The sequence below is a fragment of the Bos javanicus genome, chromosome 10, assembly GCF_032452875.1.
Source record: "Bos javanicus breed banteng chromosome 10, ARS-OSU_banteng_1.0, whole genome shotgun sequence".
Classification (NCBI taxonomy): Eukaryota; Metazoa; Chordata; class Mammalia; order Artiodactyla; family Bovidae; genus Bos; species Bos javanicus.
Genome location: NC_083877.1, coordinates 13014248 through 13039123, shown reverse-complemented (window position 1 = coordinate 13039123; position 24876 = coordinate 13014248). Strand labels below are relative to the sequence as shown.

At 48.6% G+C, this 24876-nt stretch overlaps 1 protein-coding gene across 10 annotated transcripts in view; it reads left to right on the top strand.

Moving 5' to 3' along the window:
* Positions 1 to 24876, top strand: part of MEGF11 (multiple EGF like domains 11) — a 393555-nt gene that overhangs the window by 118692 nt on the left and 249987 nt on the right. For all 10 annotated transcript variants that reach the window (XM_061430127.1, XM_061430121.1, XM_061430123.1 and 7 more), the window contains exons 2-4: positions 15435 to 15540; positions 19792 to 19893; positions 24494 to 24594. In XM_061430127.1, coding sequence (XP_061286111.1) covers positions 15443 to 15540; positions 19792 to 19893; positions 24494 to 24594 — 301 coding nt within the window. In that variant the 5' untranslated portion in view covers positions 15435 to 15442. The remainder of the gene's footprint in view (positions 1 to 15434; positions 15541 to 19791; positions 19894 to 24493; positions 24595 to 24876) is intronic.

The following is a 24876-nucleotide window of genomic DNA, read 5'->3' as shown; positions in this document are numbered from 1 at the left end:
TTCCCCTCCCATTTTTTTTTAAACACCACTGTGGTCTAAAAATAAGATGTTTCATTTCAGCCCTCTGTCGTCATCCACCAATGCCAGGCATTTCTCTTTAGACTTTTAATTTATAGCATGTTTGTTCTGTTACACTTCATTAATTAATGTTCTTCCCAGGCCCCCATGCCAGAGTCTTTGTGTAATACTCTCTTACAGTAAGCAGGTGCTTTTGTCCTTAATGAACAATTTCCTGGAAAATACTGAAATAAACAACGAATAATCAGGCCAGGAGCACAATGAGTCTGGGAGTTGTGTCCCATTCTGCAAATTAAACCCAGGAAGATGAGGGTCGATTTTGATCCTTCAAGGTGCTGTTTTTGATGGCCCATTCCTTTGGGAAGGAATGCAAAGTGCTGATGAAGGTGAGTGAGCATCTTGCTCCTCTAGAAAACCGGAGTTCAGAGGAACCATTTTATCACGAATGCTCTCAGCCGTGGAGATGGTGGTCAGACATGGCCTAGGCCAGAAAGGCAGCCAAATTGGCTTCTGATCCAGACTGGAAATCATCTGTTGCTGAAACTGTGGGTCAGCAGGGCCTGACTGGGCCAAATTGCAAACTTCCTGAAATTCATCTTGAGCTCCTTTCTCTGGGTCTTGGCAGACTTGTCCCTCTCCCAGAAGGTGGTCCTTATCAGAGGATCCTAATCTCAGTCTCTCTCTCTGTACACACCCCCCAGGAGTATTTGTATTGCATCCCTTCTGCCCTCGGCAAGAGGATTGACCACATTTGACTCAGTGTTTTAGTGACTATAGTCACTTCCCGTCATCCTCGTCTCTTTGACTCTGCAGGACCCTCTGAGTCAGGTTTTCTTACTATTCCCACTCCACAGAGGAGGAAACTGTGACTTCCAAAGGTCAAGTGACCTGCCCAAGGTCACACAATTGGTACGAGGCAGATCTGAGGTTAGGACTCAGGAATTGAGACCAGAGCCCCAGGTGCTTGTCAGCTATGGAGGACCAGAGCCTGTGGGGTGCAGGGGACGGAGCAGGTGCTGGAGTGAGGTGGCGTTCCCTGGGCTGCTCTGGCCAGGCTGTGAGCCAGGATTCATCAGTGTCATGGACAAAGTGCTGCAATAAATTTCTTTTAAAATTGGAATACTTGGTTCATTTATTATACCAGATAGAGCTGACAAAATCCTACATTATCCATCCATTTTTTGTGTCATCAGATCATTTTGGGTCTTCGAAATGGCATAATGTTTTTAATCACAGCATGTGTATAATCACAGCATGGACACAGACCACTCAGTTATAATGGCAATCCCCACCCTTCCCCGACCCGCCCCAGCTTGATGGCTTCCAGGGCTGCATGGAAAGCTCCGTAAAGTGGCCTATGTCCCCAAGAGTAGTGAGCTCAGGGCTCAAAACCCTGCTCTTTGGGAATATGCACCCCAAGGAGCCTTGTGGGAGAGTCTGGGCATGGGGGAGGGTAAGCTATGGGGGCACTGACGAAAGGTCCTGACTTTTTGGCAAAATGAAGATGGCTTTATTAAACTGAGAAGCTGAGACCAGCTCATCATAGAAAATGTTGACAGCAAAGTATAGAGAAGAAAGTAAGTTACCAAAAATATTATTACCCAGGTGCCTTTGCTAATATTTTAAACATCTTTCTGGACATCTCTCTTTTTTCTTGCTTGCTCTCAGAACACACATCACACACACACATACAATTCAGTTGTAATGTCCATGCTGTTTCGTAACCTGTTTTTCACATAATGATACATCAGGGTCCTCTTTCCATGGTAGTGAATGTACGTATATTATCTTTTATTTGTTTTTTCCTAACCTTTTTAAAAATTGTAAAATTTTTTAAATTAGAAAGTTTTTTTCCTATTTTTAAAAAAATTGAAATATAATTGGTTTATAATATTGTGTTAATATCATGCATACAGCAAAGTGATTCAGTAATATATATATGTGTATTTTCAGATTCTTTTCCATTATAGGTTATTACAAAATATTGAATATGGTGCCCTGAGTTATACTATAGTACTTGTTTTTATCTTTTTTATATATAGTAATGTGTATCTGTTTGTCCCAAGCTCCTAATTTATCCCTGTTGCCCTTTTTTCTTTGGTAACCATAAATTTGTCTTCTATGTCTGTGAATCTGTTTCTGTTTTATAAGTTTATTGGTACCTTTTTTTAAAGATTCCACATATAAGTGATATCATATGACTTTTGTTTTTCTCTGTCTGACTTAATTTACTTAGTATGACGACCTCTAAGTCCATTCATGTTGCTGCAAATGGCAATATTTCATTCTTTTTTTAAGGCTGAGTAATAGTCTGTCATATATATATACCACATCTTCTTTATCCATTCATGTCGATGGACATGTAGGTTGCTTCCATATGTTCAGTTCAGTTCAGTTCAGTCACTCAGTCATGTCCGACTCTTTGCGACCCCATGAATCGCAGCACCCAGGCCTCCCTGTCCATCACCAACTCCCGGAGTTCACTCAGACTCACGTCCATCGAGTCAGTGATGCCTTCCAGCCATCTCATCCTCTGTCGTCCCCTTCTCCTCCTGCCCCCAGTCCCTCCCAGTATCAGAGTCTTTTCCAATGAGTCAACTCTTCACATGAGGTGGCCAAAGTACTGGAGTTTCAGCTTTAGCATCATTCCTTCCAAAGCTATTGCAAATAATGCTGCAGTGAACATTGGGGTGCGTGCATCTTTTCCAATTAGTTTTCATCTTTTCTGGTTATGTGCCCAGAAGTGGGATTGCCTTACATATATTTTCCTAAAGTATGTTTGCTTTTATGATTATGGTGATGATAATATTCATTATAAGAAACACTAATAAGAGCATTATAAGAAACACTAAGAAGAACAGAAGTGATTGACTTAGAAAGCAGAAGTCCTGTGATGTTTCTCCCTTCCCTTCCTCTTACCAATGACCACTATTAATGCTCCAGGGTATAGCTTCCATATTTTCCCACACATCAATATTTTAAATGTTTACATAATATTTTGTTATGTATACATGGTGGGATTTCTTTAGCAAAGGCCACCTCAGTGGCGCTAGTGGTGAAGAAATCACCTGTCAGTGCAGGTAGATGTAAGAGATGTAGGTTCGATCCCTGGGTCAGGAAGATCCCCTGAAGAAGGTCATGGCGACCCACTCCAGTATTTTTGCCTGTAGAGTCCCATGGACAGAGGAGCCTGGTGGGCTACAATCCATAGGGTTGCTAAGAGTTAGGCATGACTGATGCAACTTATCACACATGCACCACTGACGTAAGCATTCAGGCTGTTTCAGTGCTGTAATGCATATCTCATTATTAAGAGATGATGCAACATTCTTAAACCTTTGGCTTGGTCAGTTTTTAAAATTCAATTGCAGAAGTGGAATGCTGGGTTAAAGATGTACATGAAAATATGTTGTGTATTGCTCATTGCTTTCTGTGACACACCAATGCCCATTTCCGTGACCAATTCACAGATGTGGGGGCCTTCAGGCTTTGAGACAGTTGATATCTGACTTCAGATTCTCCTGGCCTAGATACATACAGAAGGTTCCAGAAGGAAACCTGGAGAGGCTACCCTAGTCTGTAGACTGAAAACCAAGCCCTCCTGTTTAGCTCCTTGCTGGGGAGAAGAGGTGTCCAAGGAGTGATGGGGCAGAGACTGCCCTGGTGTGGGCCCTGGGCTAGACTAGAGCGTGAGACAAGAGTCCAGTCTTCAAAGGGGTGCTGAGGATTGGACAGAAAGGTGGCAGGAACTTAGGGTCCCCACCCTCACAAGGGCACTGACGCTTGCATTTCCAGTGTTGGGCTGTGGCTTAATATTCATGAGAACTTGTTCTCTTATCCTTCTTGTGTAGTCAAAGGAAAAGGAGGCTCAGAACAGTGAAATGAGTTCTCTGTGATCCAGGACTAGAATCTAATTCTCCTATCTTCACTGCTTTATCTCCTTGCTGCTGGGAGATGGGACCAACCCAACATAGGGGGTGAAGAGAGAGAAGAACGTGAAGAGGGGAAGGACAGCAAAGAGAGACACACTGGAGGGGAACTTGTAGAGTTCAAAGAGTCCTAGAGATGGTATAGCCTCTGAACAAACATGGAATGAAGCTCAGAGATGCAAAGCAACCTGTCCCTGGTCACACAGCAAGTTAGTGACTTAGCAGGTAGAGAGGAAGAATGGGGCCACGGGAAGCTGAGTTGCTCCTGAGCTGAGCTGGACCTCAGGAGGGAAAACCCGAGGAAGAGAAGAAGTGCAGCCACTCTGAGTCCTAACAGAGTGGAGTTGCGAGACTGACCAGGCTTGGGAATCCCCCACAGCCCTGTACAAGAGTGAACTCAGAGGCAAGTGGAATGGAGATGGGCCTGATCCAACGTGTGCAGGACCTGTGGGGATGGTATGCATCAGTTGCAGCAAATGTCTCTGATATTTGCCTGGGGCTTCCTGCCAGGCAAAGGCCTCGGCACTTTGAGTTAAGCCACATCCTCGGTCCATTGCCCTCTCGTGGCCATTTCCGTACACCCTCCGGCAGGTGTCTGGGGTCTAGGGGCAGAGCCTGCTTGAATTATTGTGTCTGCAGTGACTGGCAAGTGTTCAGTAAATGTTTGCTGAATGAGTAGATGAGACCATTTAATAACTATACATTTCAGACTGACCCTGGGGTCACCAAATACATATAGTGAAGCCCAGATTTTCCAGCAGAAGATCTTTCAGTCAGCATTTCCCTAGATCCTTAGAAATTAGAATTCCATTTAAATGCAGAGTTCCAAAGAATAGTAAGGAGAGAAATAAAGCCTTCCTCAGAGATCAATGTAAAGAAATAGAGGAAAACAATCGAATGGGACAGACTAGAGATCTCTTTGAGAAAATTAGAGATACCAAGGGAACATTTCATATAAAGATACAGAAATGATATGGACCTAACAGAAGCAGAAGATATTAAGAAGAGGTGGCAAGAATACGTAGAAGAACTATACAAAAAAGATCTTCATGACCCAGATAACCACGACACTGTGATCACTCATCTAGAGCCAGACATCCTGGAATGCGAAGTCAAGTGGGCCTTAAGAAGCATCACTACACATGTATACCTGTGGTGGATTCATTTTGATATTTGGCAAAATTAATACAATTATGTAAAGTTTAAAAATAAAATAAAGTTAAAAAAGTACAGGAAAAAAAGTAAAAAAAAAGAGGGAAGATGAACATTAACAAAATTTAAAAACCTTTATTCTTCTAATAAAATCATAAAATAATAAAAACTAAAAAAAAAAAAAAGAAGCATCACTACAAACAAAGCTAGTGGAGGTGATAGAATTCCAGTTGAGCTATTTCAAATCCTGAAAGATGATGCTGTGAAAGTGCTGCACTCAATATGCCAGCAAATTTGGAAAACTCAGCAGTGGCCACAGGACTGGAAAAGGTCAGTTTTCATTCTAATCCCAAAGAAAGGCAATGCCAAAGAATGTTCAAACTACTGCACAATTGCACTCATCTCACACACTAGCAAAGTAATGCTCAAAATTCTCCAAGCCAGGCTTCAACAGTACATGAACCGTGAACTTCCAGATGTACAAGCTGGATTTAGAAAAGGCAAAGGAACCAAAGATCAAATTGCCAACATCTGTTGGATCACTGAAAAAGCAAGAGAGTTCCAGAAAAACATCTACTTCTGCATTATTGACTATGCCAAAGCCTTTGACTGTGTGGATCACAACAAACTGTGGAAAATTCTTTAAGAGATGGAAATAACAGACCACATTACCTGCCTCCTGAGAAATCTGTATGCAGGTCAAGAGGCAACAGTTAGAACTAGATATGGAACAACAGACTGGTTCCAAATTGGGAAAGAAGTACATCAAGGCTGTATATTGTCACCCTGCTTATTTAACTTATAAGAGTACATCATGAGAAATGCTTGGCTGGATGTGGCACAAGCTGGAATCAAGATTGCTGGGAGAAATATCAATAACCTCAGATATGCAGATGACACCACCCTTATGGAAGAAAGCAAAGAAGAACTAAAAAGCCTCTTGATGCAAGTGAAAAAGGAGAGTGAAAAAGCTGGCTTAAAACTCAACATTCAGAAAACTAAGATCATGGCATTTGGTCCCATCAGTTCAGTTCAGTTCAGTCACTCAGTCGTGTCCGACTCTTTGTGACCCCATGAACAGCAGCAAGCCAGGCCTCCCTGTCCCTCACCAACTTCTGGAATCTACCCAAAGCCATGTCCATCGAGTCGGTGATGCCATCCAACCATCTCATCCTCTGTCATCCCCTTCTCCTCCTGCACTCAATCTTTCCCAGCATCAGGGTCTTTTCAAATGAGTCAGCTCTTCGCATCAGGTAGCCAAAGTATTGGAGTTTCAGCTTCAACATCAATCCTTCCAATGAACACCGAGGACCAATCTCCTTTATAATGGACTGGTTGGCTCTCCTTGCAGTCCAAGGGACTCTCAAGAGTCTTCTCCAACACCACAGTTCAAAAGCATCAATTCTTCAGTGCTCAGCTTTCTTTATAGTCCAACTCTCACATCCATACATGACTACTGGAAAAACCATAGCCTTGACTGGACGGTCCCATCTCTTCATGGCAAATAGATGGATAAACAATGGAAACAGTGAAAGAGGGGTTTTTTTTTGCCCTTCAAGTTCATTGCAGATGGTGACTGCAGCCATGAAATTAAAGGACACTTGCTCCTTGGGAGAAAAGCTATGGCCAACCTAGACAGCATATTAAAAAGCAGAGATATTACTTTGCCAACAAAGGTCTGTTTAGTTAAAGCTATGGTTTTTCCAGTAGTCATGTATGGATGTGAGAGTTGGATTATAAAGAAAGCTGAGCACTGAAGAATTGATGCTTTTGAACTGTGGTGTGGGAGAAGACTCTTGAGAGTCCCTTGGACTGCAAGGAGATCAAACCAGTCCATCCTAAAGGAAATCCTTTAGGAAAGGAAATATTCATTGGAAAGACTGATGCTGAAGCTGAAACTCCAACCCTTTGGCCACCTGATGTGAAGAACTGACTCATTGGAAAAGACCCTGATGCTGGGAAGGATTGAAGGTGGGAGGAGAAGGGGATGACAGAGGGTGAGATGGTTGGATGGCACCACTGACTTGGTGGACATGAGTTTGAATAAACTCTGCAAGTTGGTGATGGACAGGGAAGCCTGGCATGCTGCAGTGCATGGGGTCACAAAGAGTCAGACAAGACTGAGCAACTGAACTGAACTGAACTTAGGAATTCTAGAATTCAGAATTAGAGAGTTGGAAGGGTCTTGAGGTAGAAGGAGGGGATATGAGTTGGCAGGAAACTAATATTTTATTGAGTGCATTCTATGTGCTCGATTCTGGACCAAGCACTTTACCTGCTGACTCATTTGATATCCTCACAGCTCTATGAAGTTGGTCCTTTCTCATGTGATTAATGTGAAACAGCCCCCGAGTAGTTAAATGACTTTATCCAGGCTGTGTAACCAGTAAGGTGGAGTCAGAATTTGAAGCCATGTCAGTCCAACTCTGCTATTCCCTTCCACGAGCGCTGGCATCAGTGTGCTATGTGACTTGAGGACTTTAAGTCACCTGGGAGTAGTTTGCCCTTCAGTGGGATGAGGTGTTGACATGTGAGGCTCCCAGGTCTGTCCAGGTGCCATTCTGGTCCCACGTGGCTTGCTGTCCAGCCTTCACCTTCACAGATCAGTTTAGGGGGGAGACTTGACCAGGTGATGGATCATTCTACAGGCCCCCTTCCTCAGAGCTCTTTTCCCATCTGAGCATCTGTGTTTGCATCTCGTGTTTTAGAAATGTTCTTTGCAGAGCAGGAGGGAATGGGGACCAATCCCCGTGGGGCTGTATGGCCCTGAGTGACTGGCTTGTCTGTGAAGGTTTTGGGGATTTGGCCATAACTTAATGCCAGGGCGCAAGGGACTCTCCCAGTTCAGAGAACCCCACAGCCCACAGAACAAGTGGGAGAGGGGAGCAGAGCAGGCCTGTAGTGGGTTGGGTTGGAGGGGGCTCAGGCAGCCTCTGGGTTGGCCAGGCCAGATGAGTGTGCCCTGATTTGCAAAGAAATGGAAAGATGGAGATAATTGCTCTGTGAGAAATGGAATGGCCTCCGAACACAATAAGTTTTCTCCCTTCATCTTTAGAGGGGCTGGAGGCTGGGGGCACAGCTGTTGCCTGCCTGGGAATGGGAAGGCTGAGGCCTCAGAGTCCAGGGCTGTGTCTGTAGGAGAGGGAGGCGGATGCTTCATGAATTTGTTGGTTTCTACCCATCTGCCTTCCCGCTCCTCCCCTGCCCCGGGGATATGCTGCTATTTCTCTCCGAGCCTGACTAATGTCAAGACTACTTGGTCTCCGCGGGGCTTGAGGGCACAGGGGCAGGCCAGCCTTCTGACCCTGATTAATGGGTACTGCAGTTCTCCGTGGTGCCGTTTTCAGGATTTGCAGCCCAAGCTTTCCCGGGCGAGGAGAAAGCAGAATTTACCGGTTTGGTGGAGCCCTAGGACGAGGACGTTTACCATGTCTCAGGAGGTGACTCTAATCCTGACTGATCCCAGTGGGCAGACTCCTGGCAGGGCCTCCATGTTGACTCTGGGAATTTCTGCTGCTCTTCTGCGGTCAGGGAATCACTCTTTTGGAGATTAAGAGCTACGGATTTTTTTTTTTTTTTTAACTTTTTTTAAGTGCAGGGAGATTAGAAAGCCTTCAACATAAGCCCGGCTCCTGGAGGGATTCCTGGAGGGTAGGAGGCTTCATCAAGGTGAAGGGTGAAGCTCTTAATTATGGGCTGATCGTGGCTCCTCTTTTCATCTGCACTAATCAGACCCCAGCGAGGCCAGTAAACAGAGCGGGGCTTGGGGACTGGGGACCAGCTGAGAGCAGTGGGGAGATGAAGGGGAAGGTCGGCTAGATGGGATGATAACCTTGGCATTTACCCCAGTGAATGCAAACTTGGCTTTTTTGTTTTATTAAGGAAAAAAAAAACAGAGAAGTGTGTATGTGTGTGTGTGTATTCTATAAATAGAAGATAGAAATCTCTCTCTATACCCACATGCTGGGAAGAATGTGAGGTGTTTGCTTTATCAGTCTCACTCTGGAGTTTGCTTCTGCTGCATCCCGAGCCTGAAAGCGCCTTTTCATGAGGCTCTCGGAACTCCGGTCAGGCCCCCCCTCCCGCCCCCGCTGACTGCAGCTTGAGCTATTGAGTGGGCTTCAATGCCCGCCCTGTGCTGGTTCCGGGAACAGAGACATCCCCTGGCGCTGGTGGGGTGGCCCAGGCAGGAGTCTGTGAATCGCTCTCAGGATGTCGTGGTGCCCACTGTGTCCGTCGCCAACAGATTGGTGTCTCTGCGGTGCGATGTCAGTGCAGGGTGGGACGCCTCGCATGCTGAGACCTGCTGGCAGTACAGGTTTTTGGTGGTCTCTGTCAGGACGGACACAGGCAGTGTGGCTGGTCCTGGGACTCGGGATGGCTGAGAGGTCCAGGGGAGGTGGTTAGCTGTAGAATCGACAGTTTGTGGAGTCGACAAAGATGGTTTGAGCCCCCTCTCTGTACAGCAGTGCTCTGGGTGCTGGGATGGCAGTGGACACAATAGACCAAAACCCCTGCCCTCAAGCAGTGTGTTTGCGTTTTAATTGTGTGCTAGGAGACCTGGGCTTGATCCCTGGGTTGGGAAGGTCCCCTGGAGAAGGGAATGGCAACCCACTCCAGTGTTCTTGCCTGGAGAATCCCATGGACAGTCGATCCTGGGGTCACAAAAAGTCGGACACAACTGAGCAACTAACACACACACACACAAAGGGAAGGAAAGTGATGGACAGGTTCCAAGGCTCCAAGAGAAGAGCTGAGGCCATATCCAGATGGTTCATATACGAGAGGAGCACTTTCCAAAGTTAAGACGACCGTTCAGCAATGTAGGGCAGGGACAGCAAGTGCGTGGCACCCATGTGTCCCTTTCCCATCCTGTGCCTGCAACAGACATCACTAATCAACCGCAGCATGTTCCCTTCAGCCCCATTCCTCAGGAGAGCATTGCAAGCAGCTACTACCAATCGATCCCCAGCATTGTGACTGGAAACCCCCCAGGGCCCAGAGCCTGACCACTGCCACCCCTGCTGCCCGTGCAAAGTTGCTGAGAAGGAAGGGCTCCCTGGAGGAGACTGGGATGGACAGAGAGCAGGTTCCAGGTACACAGACCAGGTTCCAGTGTCCAAGATTTTGGCACATTCAGGATGACAAGGCAGGTGGTGGAAGCGAAGCAGGTGGGGGAAGATTTTTGCACAGATGGACTGTGAGGTCATCACAACCGATCCTGGGGCAGAGGCCATCTGTCTGCCTGCCCTCTGTCCTGGTTTTACGCATCTTGCCTAATGTGAACAGCTGGTGTCTGGCCAGGTGTTTGTTGCCATCAGAGAGACAAGCTGGATTCTGCAGGTGCTGGTGCTGGCAGGGGCCCAGGAGAAGATGGGATCTCCAGAGGATGCTGCCAGCTCTAAGGTCTGCTCAGCCTGCAAGGCTGACCCAGGCCAGGACAGAAAGCCCAGGGTCAGCTATGATGTCTCTTTAATACCCAGTGGTAGAGTCCCTTTAACACCAGATGCCAGGCACAGAAGGCTCTCAAGTGTTAGCATAAACAGGAGGATACGAACTCTGAGGATGCAGATGGTCAGGACTGGGACTTCCTCCAGGCTTGATGGAGAGGAGCAGAATTGACCAAACTAGCATCCCAAAGAACTCTGTTGCTACAGAGGTCACTAGAAAGTGCTATGGGAAAGACTGGGTGAAACAACCAAACAGGTGTCTTTACTTTGGGTCTTCCCAGAGCCCAAGGTCTGCTCAGATACACTGTGAATATTTAAGATGAGGACACAGCATGCAGCATTTCCTGAACTTGGTCACTCATGGCAACCTTCGTCTGGGAGATTTTATCAGTAGCTCATGGGGCTAGTGCTTCATAGAACCCAATTTTGGAAAATGCCTGGCAAAGTTTCCCATGCTGCCCACTTCTGCTCCGCAGTGCAAACCCTCCTAGACTCTCCAGCGGCACCTGCACCTTCCTGCCTCCACGTGCTGCCTTCTGCAGTACTTGCCCCGAAGGCCCTTTATCTGCCCTCCCTTTCCGTATTCTGTCACTCAGCCATGTCTGACTCTCTGCAACCCGATGGACTGTATGTAGCCCACCAGGCTCCTCTGTCCATGGTCTGTCTTTAGTCCCATCTGCTCCACCAAGCTTTCTATAAGCCTCCAGGGGACTCAACTGCTTGCTGCTTTAGCCTCTGAAAATGGACTGTAGTTGACTTGGGTTATTTCTTTGCATCCTGGAAGCATAGCCCAGGGCTAGGCAAGTAGTACTCCAGGAGTTTGATTAGTTAAGGCCCTGCCAGGTGTGCAGAGTAGCTATACATGTGGGCAGGTGTCAGCCTCACCTCCAGTTGAGCAGGTGTAAAGCAGCCAATCGGGAAAGAAATTTCTCCACTTCTAGAACTTCACTCCCTTCCTCTGCGGCTTACTGTGTGGGGAGCATGGACCAGAGGGGAGGGAACCAGTTGAACTGTTTACAAGTTTTCTTCCTCTGAAGGGAAACCAGGGGCATTTTCTTATTTAATTATTAATGCCCCGAATCAGATAGTGCCCGCTGTGTTAACCTCTGTCACTCCGAATGGAGTCAGCCTAACAACCACCAAGGCAGGATTGATTTTCCCTCAGCATCTCATAAGCATATGTCTTTGGGATCTGTCCTCAGAGAGAGAGCCTGGGGAAGCCCCATTAAAGTTAATGGCGATGAGTTGCCCCATGTGGGGACAGCTCCTTTGTGGCTGCTCTTCACTCCACCTCAGTGAAGTGGCTGAGACAAGTAGAAACACATTTTCTCAAATCAGATCCCAAAAGGTGCTGACTGGCAACAGCCTACGACTCGACCTGAGTTTCAAAGCATTCATGGACACGTCGGAAAGATGAAGTCAACATGCTGGCAAAGACCTCACGGCAAGATGGGAGGCGATGAGCGCTGGACCGTGTGGCCAGGCTGTAAGCTAGATGAGTGTAGCGTGCCTGGCATGCTGTAGGTGCCAAGCCATGCAGAGGGGAGGGTGCCTGGGCATGGATGGTGTTTGGAGGTGCAGAACTGAGGAAGAAGAGCATTGAGGGCAGGGGAGCTGTGTGAGCAAGGCTCAGCGGTGAAGGAAAAACCGAAAGTGAGACTGGTGTGACCTGGGGAGGAGGGAAGGGTGGCAAGGTTGAATCTTTTAGACTGGCCATGTTCAAAGAAAAAGCCTGAGGGCTGAGGGGGTCCTAGAGGGGTCAACTCTTGTACCCGCAGGCTGGCATCTTTCCCCACAACCACACCACCACAGAGGCAGACTTGGCCTCAGACGGGGAACTTTGTGAATACTGGTGACGGGCTGTTCAAGGCTTGGGTGTCAGTCCTGGGGAGCACCCTCTGCTCTGTAGCCTTGACACACTCTGATAACTGAGGAGTGCAGCGTCAGACCCCGCTGGCTGGCCGTGTCCTGTGCTCCCGTATCTGCTTCTGCCTCCTGCCTGCTTCTCCAAACACCTGTTACCCTCTCTGTGCCCTGGTGTCCAGGTATCTCAGTGGGAATCAGGCAAACTGTCCTGTCCAGGTTTGACTCAGAGGGAAAGGTTTTCACAAAGATTTAAACAGATCTCCTCAATTATAGCCACGATCCAAGTTACCTCCATTTGCCAGCCCTCTCCCGTCAGCATGGATCAAAAGCAGCCAGAGAAGTCTCCACTAGTCCAGGTGGCCTCACCCTGTGATATTCTAAGCTTCATAAATTTGAAGATGCATCTGGGGGTGGGGGTAGGGCAGGGTCGGGTCGGGGGAGGTCCTCTCAGAAAAACGCTCAAGATTACAGCATGGGCCTGGCTCAGATGGTAAAGAATCTGCCTGCAATTCAGGAAACCGAGGTTCGAGGTTGGGAAGATCCCCTGGAGAAGGGAATGGCTACTCACTCCAGGATGCTTGCTTGGAGAATTCCATGGACAGAGGAGCCTGGCAGGCTACAGTCCAATGGGTTCCAAAAACACAACTGAGCAACTAACACACAGGATCAGCCAAAGTAATGAGACAGGGACTTCTCTGGTGGTCCAGTGGCTAAGACGCTGACCTCCCAATGCAGGGGGCCCAGGTTTGATCCCCGGTCAGGGAACTAGATCCCACATGCCTACAACAAAGATCGAAGGTCCCTCGTGCTGCAGCTAAGACCTGCTGCTGCTGCTGCTAAGTCGCTTCAGTCGTGTCCAGCTCTGAGCCAAATAAATAAATAAATATTTTTTTAAAAAAGCCACAACAGAGTAAGGAGACAAGGCCATGGAGAGAATCAAGGCCAGGCATCTCCGCCTGGCGGTCAGACTTTGTGAGCCTTTCTGTGTGTCCTTTGTTTCTGTATCTGATGCCTGATCAGCCCGATCAGCACCTGGAAGAAGATGCCCATCCCCCAAACTCAATGCCCGTCTGGGGCGGTTCCTTCTCTTCCCAAAGGGGAAGGTCTCACCTTCTCTGGGAGGAGAATGCGTTGAAATGCCCGGCAGCCCTAGCACTGTGGGGCTCAGGGAGTGCGGAGTCAGTCTCTCCAGGCACTGATGGAGTTGGCAGGGTGAGCTGGTGGGGGAGTGAGGAGTGGCTGCGGCTGGTGGCTGCTGGACACTGCGAATTGTGCAGAATCGCTTTTCTCTTTAGGTTAGCCGATTTTCAGAATCCATTTACCCAGATTATCTGCAGATCTCAAACAGAGAGAAAAGCCTCATTAATCATCAATTGGACCCCCATGGTTACATAGAATTTGTGACAATTTGTTTATCTTTGAAGGAGCTGCTAAGAAAGAGTTGAACAGGGAAAGTGTTGAGGCAGGGGAGGAGAGAGTTTAACCTTTCACGAAGGCAGAAGCTCCATTTGGCTTCCCTCTGAGTACAGCCTGGGGGTGTGGGCAGCATCCCTGCCACTCTTCACTGCCCCCAAGAAGGCTGAGCGCTTCCTTGTCGGTAAACTCTGGGCCAACAGACTAGAAATCCTCAAGCATTTCAAGCCTGGGGACCCCTTTTCAATGTCAAAATATTTTCTATACCCTCCCTGCCCCCAGTTATTAGAAGCTGCCTTGTTTTTTTTTTTTTTTCTCAGTGTGGCTGATTGAGAATAAAAGCTCCTCTGAATTTGGTAAAGCTTTTAAGCAAATCACAATCACATCTATAAACACATGAAATATAGCGCTGTCTCTCTGAGTTACAGTATTCTTTCAGTCTGTAGCTGACGTTGGAGCACGAATGGATTGCAGGTCCCCTGGAGGTAGCTCTGGGGCCCCCTGCATCCCAACTAGGATGAGAACACTCGGCCAGTTCTCTAAGGCTATAGAACCATGGAGTCCTGGACAGGAGGGAGCCTTGGAGGTCATTTCAGCTATTCCTACCCATTTTAATGGTTCTCTGCATCTATGAGGAGCCCTCTGATAGGGAATCCTCAGTTCCAGGGACCCCAGGGGGTTGGCAGCTGTGTAGGCCCACTTAACACCTGTCTTAGGCTGTCACTTCAGGGGCTGGGATCAACTCTACAAGCTGCTTCCTCAAACCTCTTACCAGGCTGTCCAAGCCCTTCACCTGCCGGTGGGTATGATGTGCAGAGATATATCACCCTGGGTGTCAGTAGGTGATAGCCCATGGGAGCAAGAGAAGCAAGGGCCAGCCTTCTGGGCAACTTGTTTGACCAGAGCTGCCAAGAAGGATTTTCTCAGCTTCCCTGTCCCCAGGGCCACACCAGATATCTTTCTTCTCTGTCTTCACTGAAGGAAAGAGTTGAGAGAGGAAGTGAATGGGCAAAGCATAACAAAGATGAGGGACTTCCCTGGCAGTCCAGTGGATAGGATTCCCCATTCCCATTGCAGGGGGTATAGGTTCCATCCCCAGTCAGGGAACTAGGTTCTTGCATGCTGCACAGGGCGGCCAAAAAAAAAAAAAAAAAGTTGAGGGAGAAGGGACAGCGGAGGGTGCTGCTTTTAAGGCAGTATATCAGAGTTTCTTGGTCCAAGGATGGACTCAGGGGCTTCAGGACACCCTGAAATCACAGCCAAATGGTGTGCATATGGGCATAGTTCAGGGGAGAAGTTCTGTAACTTTCACTAGATTCTAAAAGCAGTCCATGAACCAAAAAACTTTGAGAAGCTCTGACCAGAAATTTAACGTTTCCCTGACTCAGGCTTCCCACTACCCAGTTACTCAGAACTGGTGAAGTGTTACCGTGTTAGTCGAAGCCTGCAAGTGTGAAATATCAGATGCTCGTTACATGATGATGATGCAGAACTTTGCAGCTTAGCAAACCTCTTCCGCCACTTCATGTAAGGCGTCTTGGTGCCAAACAGATGCCTGGGAAGATGATGTGATTAATGACACCACTCTCTTTGTTCTTCCTTGCAGGGCCCAGGATGGTGCTCTCAGCAGCAGGACTCATTGTTGGCTCCCTCCTGCAAATCGTCCTCTCCCTGAACCCCGAGGACCCCAACGTGTGCAGCCACTGGGAGAGGTAAGATGTGGCTCTTGGACGGCCAGGCACTCCCTGGGGGCTTCACCCTGGTCTTGGCACTGCTGGCAAGCCATCCACCAAGGGCCTGCAGTCCAGCTGGGGACATAGCACGATCCTGAAAGGCAGGCCAAACCCATATAGATTCTGTCCGAGACTATGGGGGTGGGGATGAGGGTGGGGGCGCTGAGTGACAGGCAATGTAAATGAGGCAGGCTGGTAGCTGACACTTTCTTTCCTCAATTCGCACTTCCAGCCACTTTACAGATGAGGAAAAAGAGTTCCAGAGGGTTCAGTGACCACCCCTATAAAGATGAGGAGAAGGGACTGTGGTCCAGAGGTTCTGTTCTCCAAGGCTGCGGTGCCTTCCTGGTCTCCCAGGACTGGCAGAACTGCAGCAGCTCACCGTGTGGGGCGGCCAGCAGCCTGCTTCGAGGAGCCTGGGGGTGTGGGCTGACCAGGGAAGGGCAGCTACATTCTGGCTGCGGCACTAGGTCCGGGGGAACAGGCCAGGGCCCTGCAGAGGACCTGACTTTGAAGCACAAGGTGAAAGTATTGATTTTGGTGAGCAGAAAGACAGTGACCAGAGACCCAATCAGGAAAAACCGAATTAAACCCTGGAATTGATTGGCCATGCTGACCAGGATGACTCTGCCACTTAGATGTTAATAAATCAAATAAATAAAATTAAGATGGGGACCCGATGGGGGAAGCGGGTGGTAGAGGAGGGCTGGTGAGTGGGGGAGGGGATCATGCTCCATGCCCGTGAGGGTGAATGTCCCAGCCCCACGGCAGGGAGTGTCCCCTCACCCGGGGACCTGGAGAGACTGGCTGAGGAGGCGGAGGGATGCTGTTGCCTCAAGTGACCAGGTTGAGCCTGAAGTGGAAAGGCTGGAATGGAAGTGGGCTGCTGCTTTTTGGGGAAGTGGGAAGAACAGTGATGCGATCAGTGATGAGATCTTGGTTCACGCCCATCTGGAGTTTTCCATCTGTTAGCCCTGTGATTTTCAGATGTCTCTGAACCAGTCCCAGACTACCTCTGTCTCTCTGAAATCGGGGGCAGAATTACTCCTGCCTCACAGGCTTGTTGGATGATCAGGGTACCAGTTTCCTGAAAGGGCTTTGAGGACCGTGAAGCTCAATTATTGTCTTTTCTTGTTGAGGACTCAGCTCTGCAGGGACAGTTAACATAGATCCTGCTGCACATCAGGCCCCCTGAAGAGCAGGTGAAAAGTAGAGTTTCGTGGGTCCTCTCTGCCCAGACTCTGATCCCCTAGGTCTGGGGCGGAGCCTATGCAGATACCGTTTTATAAGCTTTCCATGTGACTCTGAGGGGATTCCAGGCCCTTTACCCCTCCCAGTTTGGGGGAATGTAAACCTTTTTTTCCCCCAGTAGGTGAGGGAGAAAGCAGGTGACTTCCACATTAGTCTTTGGTTTGCAGACTTCAGTCTCAGCAGCCCTGTCTCATCCACCTTTCCCAGCTGGGATACCATTGCTTCCTGCTGATGTCTGTGCTGTATCCTAGCTTCTGGGAGGCCTCCTTCCTATCTGCTCACCTCTGCCTTCCCAGTGCCTCTGATGGCTCCTCCAGGAAGCCTTCCCTGATGGCAGGGGCCACCCTGACTTTCCTCTTCTCTGAGCGCCATGTGTACCAGTGGGTCAGTTCAAACTTAAACCAAACTCTCTACTTTTCTAAATCTGCCCAACATGAACTCCTTTGGAATGTGAAAATATTCTGATCCAAACCTGCACTGAGCAGGCATTATGGGCTGTTTGGGCGATCAGCTGAATTACTGCTTTGACGGATGAATGAGGAGAGACTCCAGCAACTAAAAGGAGGTCAAGGGGTTCTCCAGCCCCAAGGCGGGAGACTGTGCAGTGAGGCTCATGTCACCAGACACCCCTTCCTTCTTGGTTCTTCCAGTTGAGCTCCACTGCCAGCTGTGCACGGATGAGTCTAGTCTGTGTCATTCCAGAAACACACCCTGTTCCCCAGAGACCACTTAGGGAGAATTTCCCAGATGGATTAGTGCTTCTGGCAGGCTCCTCCTCAATTATGCCCCTCCACTATAAAACCCAGCCAAAAGACCTCCTCTGGCTAGTAAAGCCCAGCTCTACAAGATTAATCTGGCCCCTCATTAGCATGTTGGCAAATGAGCATGTTAAACCACCCAGCCATGAAACCAGGGGCACACACTTCACCCAGAAACTTGGAATTGGTTCAAGGTCTGGTTGTCTGACTTTCTCGGTGTAGGGCCCCCCCGGCAGAGCCGGATCTGTCCCCCATGACACTCTCCCCACCGCCTCTGTTGAGCTGATGCCCTTTCTCGGAGCACCCACTGTTCTTATCTGTGCTGGGAGGGACACCTGATCCCCTGGGTGGGGAGTCTGGTCAGTGTGTGGGTCTTGCTCCCCATTCCCTACTGTGGTCAGGGAGGAACTATCTCTCAGTGCCCGGCAAGGAGGTGAGTCACTGCCAGTCGTATAATGATGATGGCCAGCATCTATTAGGCACTGATGGTATACCCATTAAGCTGTGTAATATCTTTTGTTGAGCATTTTACCTGTGTCATCTTGCTTTACCTTCCCACCACCCTGAGAGATGCTATCATTGCCTCCCATAATCCTCGTGGTAACTGTATGAAGTCCCTGGTAATATTTATCGTCAGTTTACAGGTGTGGAAATGGAGGCTTATGCTAGTTAGGTATCATATCTAAGGATGTAGTGCTAACAAGTGACAGAGTTGAAACTTGACCCAGAGCCCCTGTGGCCTTATCCATTTGTTCTCCTGCCCCCAAGACTCAGTAGAGATGCAGGAGCCCAGGGTCATAGACTTTCAGAGCTGGAAGGGGCTTGGGGATGTCAGGAGCAGATGACGAGCTCAGTTTCTCCAAGCTGAATTACTGCTTTGATGGATGAATGAGGAGAGACTCCTCGTGGAGGGAAACAGGTCCGGGTCATTTCCGCATAGACGTGCTTCTGACGCATATCTCTAAGGTGCTGGTATAGCAGCTCAGCAGGGGCCTCCTAACATCCTCTGTGCGGCAGAGACAGAATTTCCCACCACCCCGAGTCCGTGTGCATCGCTGACAGCTCCTGGCTTCCTCTTCCTGAGCTAGAGACCTTTGACATTTCTGGTGGCAGCAAGCCTGCTGGGGATCCACTTGGGAGGGGGCTGGCCTGCCCCAGCCCTCCTCTCTCAAGTAAACTGACAGTTTCCTCAGGCAAAGCAGACGGGCTTTTATAGCCTGGACCTGGCCATCTGGCCCAAGTCAGTGAGCCTTCTGGGGGAAAGCGCTGAATAATACCAACTGACACAAAATTAATTCCTGAACTCTCAGCTGAGGTCCTCTCCCCTCCTGCACAGAAAGTGTGATCTTCACTTTCCACCCGCGTGTGACTGCTTTCCTATAGCATTCCTACCAGTGCAGGCAGGTAGAAAGGCTTATTTTGGTAAAGCTGAGAGCTGCTTGCCAGTGGCTTCTACCCACTGGTCCAGTTTACAGCTAATAGGCAGGTAACAAGATGCCACTTTGATCAGGAGGTCTGGGGGCGTGGCCTCGATGCATGCCCAGCTATACTAGAGCTATAATAGAGCAAAGGGTACCTGCGTGACCTTGAGGAAGTCACTTAACTACTCTGATGCTCTGTTTCGTTGTTTGTAAAGTGAGGCTAACAACGCCACTACCTACCTTACAAGATGAGGATTAAGAGGGCTTAAAACACTTAACACAGGACATTCAAATATGAGCAGTTACTGGTACCAGCTATGTGACCTGGGCAAGCCACCTCTAAGCCTTTGTTTCTTCATCTATAAAATGTTACGACTTATTTCATAATGTTGCAGCAAAGATCAGCTTCCATACATGCACTTTGAAAACCATAAAGATATGAACAAGCAGAAAGTATTTTAAAACTTGCTGGCTTTGGGCCTTCCAGAACCAAGTAGAATAAATGCAAACTTTATTCATTCTCTCTTAAATGAAAAATGAATTCAAACTTCAGAAGATGAGCTGAAAAGATGAGCTTCAAAAGACAGTAAGGGGTGTGTCCTGCATCTTACCTGGGGTCAAGAAGGTTTGAAACCCGAGAGTACCCAGGGCAGGAGGAGAATGGAGTCAGGCAGGGGAGGTTGGAGCCCTTGACACTTGGCTGTGGGTCCTGGCTCCCCTGGGAAGGGAGACCCCATCCTGAATATCAGCTCCATCTCCCAAGAACTGACCACAGCTTCCATCTCCTGTCTGGTTCTCAGCTATGCCGTGACCGTCCAAGAATCATACGCACACCCCTTTGATCAGATCTACTACACGCGCTGCACAGACATCCTCAACTGGTTCAAGTGTACCAGACACAGGTGAGTACCTCTCTCAGGTAGTAGGTAGAGGGTGGGTGAGGGAAGGGAGAGGCAACCCTCAGGCTCACCTTCCTACAAGTTAGTGAAAAGCCCTCCTAGCAGATGGAGTCAGTGCCCCTCTGATACCCCTTGGTACCCCCTCCTGCTATTCACCCAAGAGGCGCTGCTGGGGGCTTCTTTGTAGTCAGAGCAGCTCATGGGCAGGGCAGGTGGAAAGTGCTCGAGAATGATTACCCTAGGGGGGCATCCCTCACTCAGTAACAGATGGGGAGTTAGTGGAAGAATATCTCAGCTTCCTTACCCCTAGGGCAGAGGGGCCAACTCTGAGGCCTGTTCTTAAAAGATTCATGGTCCTCAGGGGGATGGAACCCCAGGCGCCCACAGCAGTGAGCTGCTCAAAAGCACACCCTTGAATGTCTGCCTTTACTTCCCTGTCTCATTTTTCCATGCTCTTCCCAGTGCTTCCTGGGATCACCTCCTAGATAAACTGCTTGCTTTAGAATCCTTGTCTCAGGGTCTGCTCCTGGGGGAAAGCTAACCTCAGAGGGCTCCTGTTGGAGCAGATGTTGTCCCATACAGGGGACTGGGCTTGGAGAACAGAGTGAAGGCTAGAGTCCAGAACCTCTTGGCGCCTTAGCCAGGCTGCCCATGGGAAGAGCTCCATCTGAATGATTGCACATGGGAATCCTGCTCTCTTGTCTGCAGCCCTCCTGGAAATTATGCTGTGCTCTCATGGCACTGGGGAGGGAAAAGAGGAAGGAAGAGAGAACGTGTTTTGATGGACGACCCCGGGCAAGTCATTCTATTTTGGGATTCCCTGTGTACTCATCAAATACGTAATGACCCTTGCCCTACATGGCTTCCCTGGTGACTCAGATGGTAAAGAATTCACTTGCAATGCAGGAGACCTGGATTCGATCCCTGAGTCAGGAAGATCCCCTGGAGAAGGAATTGGCTACCCACTCTAGTATTCTTGCCTGGAGAATCCCATGGATGGAGGAGCCTGAGGGTCATTACATATTTGAAGAGTACACAGGGAATCCCCAAACAGAATGACTTGCCCAGGGTCATCCAACAAAACATGTTCTCTCTTCCTTCCTCTTTTCTCTCCCTAGTTGCCATGGGGTTGCAAAGAGTTGGACGAGACTGAGCGACTAACACTTTAATACTTGCCCTACATACCTGTAGGGTCCAGTGAGGTCAGGGATGTAAAAATACTTTGAACAAAGCAGGGGAAAGTGGAGAAAACTGAGGGGTTAGTTACAGGCAAGATAGCTTTGTTACTTAAGGGAGTGATAATTCAGCAGATGAAGGGTCAGTGAGAAAGAGGATGCCTGGTAGGCCCGTTTCCTAGTTGTTGGGCATCTGTGTTTTCTCCAGATTTCTTTTGCTCCCTCCTTGTGGGCCTGGTTGCTCTTTGATGTTCTGTAGGAATCATGTTGGGAAGAAACATGGATAGGGAAACTTGCTCCATGCTGAAAAGCCAAAGTCCTCATTTTCTTTGGGGGTTTTGCTAGTAACTTGCTGTGAAACATTGAACATAGATTTAATAGCTGCTTTAAAATCCTTGTCTGCTAATTTTAACATCTGGGCCATCTGAGAGTTGGTCTTCATTGATTGCCTTTTCTTTTATAAAGGTACAATTTTCTAGTTTCTTTATGTGTCTAGTAATTTTGAATTGTATTCTGGGCATTACGAACAAAAGAGACTGAACTCTCTAATGTTCTCTTATATTGTTTCTGGTTGGTTGTTTTAGCATCTAACTAACTTGGCTAAACTCAATTTCCAAACTCTGAGAGTTCAATATTTTCAGGCTTTTCTGGACCGTTTGTAACCTGCCCTCCACACATGCAATTCAGGGCTAGAATTTTGGGCAGAATTTTTTACAAAGAATATGGGACTTCCTCTTTGTGGTTCTCTCCTTTCTAGGGTTTTCTTTGTCACTTTCTAATTACTGGGTTCACCCTCACCTTGTCCTGTGATTCTTCAAACCAGTAAGGCAGTGTGTCCTCTGTCTGAATTTTAGCCACCTGGAATGTTGTTGCCTGGGACCTGCCCCTGGGCTCATCTTGTCCCGTGTCATTCCCTTCTTCCAAGTGTCTACTTCCCTCCAATATCTGCCTTTCTTCTCTCTCTAGTGCTGTTTAGGTAGGTTGTCCCCTCCACCCCCAGACTGCACAGTTGTTTGCAGGAAGGTGGGTCTCATAGGAGCTACTCAGCCATTACTGCATCCCCTTCACCTCCCCTAATTTGCTGAGGTAGCTGCCTGTCGCCCTGGTCAAAGGCAGAGGCAGAAAGAGAAGTCCTGCTCCCTCTCTGACTCTGTCAAGCCCTGTGCCAGAGCCAGGTTTGCTCTGAGGAGTGGCTTTGTTGGGTACTTGGAGGCTGGAGCTGCCGTCCATCACCAGTGGGGAAGGGTGAGTGAACGGCTGCTTATTAAAATAGGCTGCATTTCTGGAACATGAATTATTTTGCTAAATTATTGAGTTGCTTTGCCGCTTTCCTGATGCCCTGGAGTGTGCATGCTGACAGCTGCGCCATCAGTCTCCTTCAGTGTGGGATGGCTTGTTTGAACACAGCATCCATCTGATAGCAGCCTGGCCTCTGGCCCCTTCTGTCTCCTATTTGCCACCGCAGCACCGGGAGTCAGCAAAGATGGGCAAGCAAGAAGCAGGGGGGAACCTCTCTCCTGGGAGGCTTTAATGATGCTGAGACCGCCTCTCCACTGGAAGGGCTTGGGGATAACCCTGTTTGGTGGGAGGCGTGGGCTGCATGACCTCTGAGTCAACCCTGAGTCATTCTTTATCTGGGAGGCTTATACAACTCCTGAGATTGCCGGGAGCTGCCTTCCTGTGCCGGGGAAGTAGCTTTGCTTGGAGTCTGGCTTACCTTCCATTATGGGCTTTTGACAAAGTAGAATGACCTTAGTTTACGACATTCCCAAATATCACGGACTTCCCTGGAGTCCCACACTGTCATTTGTCATAAAGTGAGCGCTGTAAGGACTGGGAGGGCCGGCCTAGCCCATACTGTCGGATTCCCTGCCCAAGTTAGCCTGACCCTCCATGTTACAGAATAGGGATATCTCCAGTGATGGGGCCCTGCTACTCTGCCCCCGAGCAGGGGTCCCCAGGGCTGGCTCTCCTGGGGTGCTGGTGGAGAAGTAAAAGAGCTCTGGCTTCAAGTCCCAAGGACTTGGGTTGACTCTAACTTTGACCTTGGGAAGTTATTTCCTCTCTCTGGTCTTTAATAACCACTTCATATCTCCTCCATTTTGACCTTGTGTGTGAGGAAGGGGCTTTGCCTGTCTACCCAAATTTGACTCCCTCTTTAAGGACTCCCTGGTGGCTCAGTTAGTAAAGAATTTGCCTGTAATGCAGGAGATCCGGGTTTGATCCCCAGGTCAGGAAGGTCCCCTGGAGAAGGAAATGGCTACCCACGCCAATATTCTTGCCTGGAGAATCCCATGGACAGAGGAGCCTGAGGGGCTACAGTCCATGGGGACACGACTGAGTGACTAACCCTTTCACCTGTGGACTCAGTCCTCACACCATCCCTTCCCTTGTCTTACTGCTCCACAATGGCAATCCCATAAGCTTCGCAAGCCACCCAGTAGGAACTGGCTCAGGGCTCAGTTCCCACTGGGTTAAACCCAGTGGCTCTGAAATGAGAGTGACTTCTGTTTGAATCCTGGCTCTGAAACATTTAGCTGTGTGACCTTCAGCAAGTCATTAACTTCTCACTTTTCTCAACCATAAAACAAAGGGGGAGTTTTCATAAAACAAAATAAGAAGAAAAACTCTAAGGAAGAAAAATAAATAAATAAAGGGGGGCATAATAATGCTACTGTCTCAGAGAGAGACTGGAATGAGATTTTGCCTGCGAGTATGTCTGGCACAGGGCGAAGTCTCAACAGCCATGCCAGCATCAGAACTGGAATCCAGGCCTCTGACTCCCCATCCACAGCTTCTGCTCTCTGGATCTTAGCTTCTTCTTCTGCAGAGCTGGTGTTGGTTCTGAGCCTTCCCAAGATGGCATGCAAAGCTCTTCCCCAGGCGGTGTTATTTTTGGTGTGAGGGAGATTGATCTGCTCTCTGGGACCTAGTCAGACTCAGGGGGTCCTTTGGCTGATTTGGCTTCGGTTCTCCAGTTGGATGGACCAATCCCCAAGGAGCCATCAGCAGTCATGGTTGGGATGGTGGCAGTTGGCATAGAAACTCTCAGGGCCCAGCTCCTGTCCAGGTCACCCCATGGGCTGCTCCAGCCCTGAGTCTGGATGTTTTCACGAGAAGCCTCCAGTTATCATCTACAATGTAACCCCCATAGTATCTTCTACAGCCCTTCTAAACATCACTCTGAAGGGACTGGGGAAAAATCAGCAGGTGTAGCAAACACTGCTGAGTCGGTAATACATTCTGCCTCATGATGGCCCGGATCTCACCATTGATTTTTCTTTATTGTGTTCCTTCATAGTCGAAGCTGCCATGCATTTTAAAGTCATTATTGAATGGCATCCTTGATATAGCTTAACACAAATATCATTCTAACAGGAGTGATTGATTTTCAATACTTTCAAGTGGCTTTCTCTCCTGTGCCTTAGGATCAGTTATAAGACGGCATATCGGCGTGGGCTGCGAACGATGTACCGGCGAAGATCCCAGTGCTGTCCTGGCTACTATGAGAATGGAGATTTCTGCATACGTATGTGGGGGTGGAGGTGGGGAGGGGCGGGCAGGGGGACCAAGGAGAGGGAGGTAGGGCTGTCTTCTAGGCCCTGGGCAGTGACCTGAGGGCTCCAGAAGTCCTTGTCTGCTGCCAGCTCTGGGGGAATAATGGGTCTAGTGCAAACACCTTAGCACAAATTTGTCTATCAGATCAGCCTCCTAAGAGGGTAGATATAAGCACATCAGTTCTAGGCTTTGACAGGGTCAGGAGAGTAGTGAACTCTTCTGGAGTGGGTGCCTGAGGAACAATGGGGAAGAA